The sequence below is a fragment of the Cyprinodon variegatus genome, unplaced genomic scaffold (genome assembly GCF_000732505.1).
Source record: "Cyprinodon variegatus isolate N-32 unplaced genomic scaffold, C_variegatus-1.0 Scaffold1437, whole genome shotgun sequence".
In the NCBI taxonomy this organism is placed as follows: Eukaryota; Metazoa; Chordata; class Actinopteri; order Cyprinodontiformes; family Cyprinodontidae; genus Cyprinodon; species Cyprinodon variegatus.
The window spans coordinates 114,843-116,095 of record NW_015151890.1 but is presented as its reverse complement, the minus strand read 5'-3'; the positions used below and the strand labels follow the sequence as shown (position 1 = coordinate 116,095).

Here is a 1,253-nt window from a genome sequence, read left to right as displayed (position 1 = left end):
GTTTTGGGTTAAGTGGCAGTCTGTGGGAGTGAGGTTCGAACTCAGAACCTCTGGATTCCAAGCTCTACGCCCTAACCGCTAGGCCGCCACTCCCCCGTCATGATGAAACTGTTTCTGGGATAACACCTACCAACCCTGCACCATTTTTTCCCCCATCAGTTCTACATGATTCATGTAACCAAATTAATTTTCAAAACGAAGAATTTTAACGAATGTGAGTTATTTTCATGTCTGATATAGGTGTCAATGTTTTCAAAAAATCTTTTCTGCGTTTGTTAAGCTGATTTTAAAGTCAGAGTAACAGCCTAAATGCCCTGGTGAGAACACTGGCACCTCGAGAGGAGCCCCGTAGCTCAGGTGGGAGAATCTAAAGGGGAGGATGTTATGATAAACCCTGCATGGACATTTGTTATATAAAATACAGTGAATGAAAAGTGCGTTTCCAAAAAGCTGCAAGATTCCTTCCTCACCTTGATCAGGCCACCAAGGGAGCGCGAACGCGGGTGCTTCTTGCTGGCAGCTGGAGGGACCAGCTGGTTCTCGTTAGATGTCCCTGAATTAGTCTGTTTAACAAGCTGAAAACAGAAAACAAATGATGCTCAACGGAAGGTCTCTGTGCGTCTGACGATGAGCAGCCATGTTAAGGCCTCCATTGCAGGAAGATGGAGTCTAAAAATGATTCCAACCTGTCGGACGAGTTTCTTCTTCTTGGCAGAGTCGGGCATGTTGTGGTGAACGTGTCTGAAGAGGTCCTTCAGGGCCTCCTCCGTGTACTGCTGAGCAGGCGACTGACATTGTTCCTGGGAGGCAGGGCCCAGAACGGCCGTCCTCTTCAGAGGAAGTGCTGCCCGCTGGGTGAGAGGGCTGCTGACTGCCAGCAGGTCCAGATCATCCTGATAAGAGCACATAAAGCAGCCAGATGAGCAGACATGGCCGTTGTTTAAATGCATTTTGAAGTAATAAACTGATGGAAAGAGCAAATTTAAAATCACCTCTCTTAAATAAAGAGGAGACGGAAATCCATCGGTACGGCTTTCTTTAACAGTACATCAATAACTATGTAATAACATGGTGATAACGTAGCAAATTACACTATATTGCTACATAACAACAAACACTTGATGGAAAATTTTGGTAAATTATGTGCTTCAAATTTTAGGCAGACAAGGTAAAGTCAGACTTCTTAGATATCAAACCGTTATTACCATGTAACTCAGTCATTTCACCAATAAATATCCATCCATCCATCCATC

The 1,253-nt window shown here is 44.5% G+C and overlaps 1 protein-coding gene across 1 annotated transcript in view; it reads right to left on the bottom strand.

Annotated features, from left to right (window-relative positions):
* The window catches only part of LOC107103390 (rho GTPase-activating protein 19-like), a 26,660-nt gene that overhangs the window by 12,421 nt on the left and 12,986 nt on the right, over window positions 1-1,253 (bottom strand). Inside the window, exons 8-9 of the mRNA XM_015403083.1 lie at window positions 687-893; window positions 471-575 (exon numbers count right to left, since the gene is read on the bottom strand). Of these exons, the coding sequence (XP_015258569.1) occupies window positions 471-575; window positions 687-893 (312 nt within the window). The remainder of the gene's footprint in view (window positions 1-470; window positions 576-686; window positions 894-1,253) is intronic.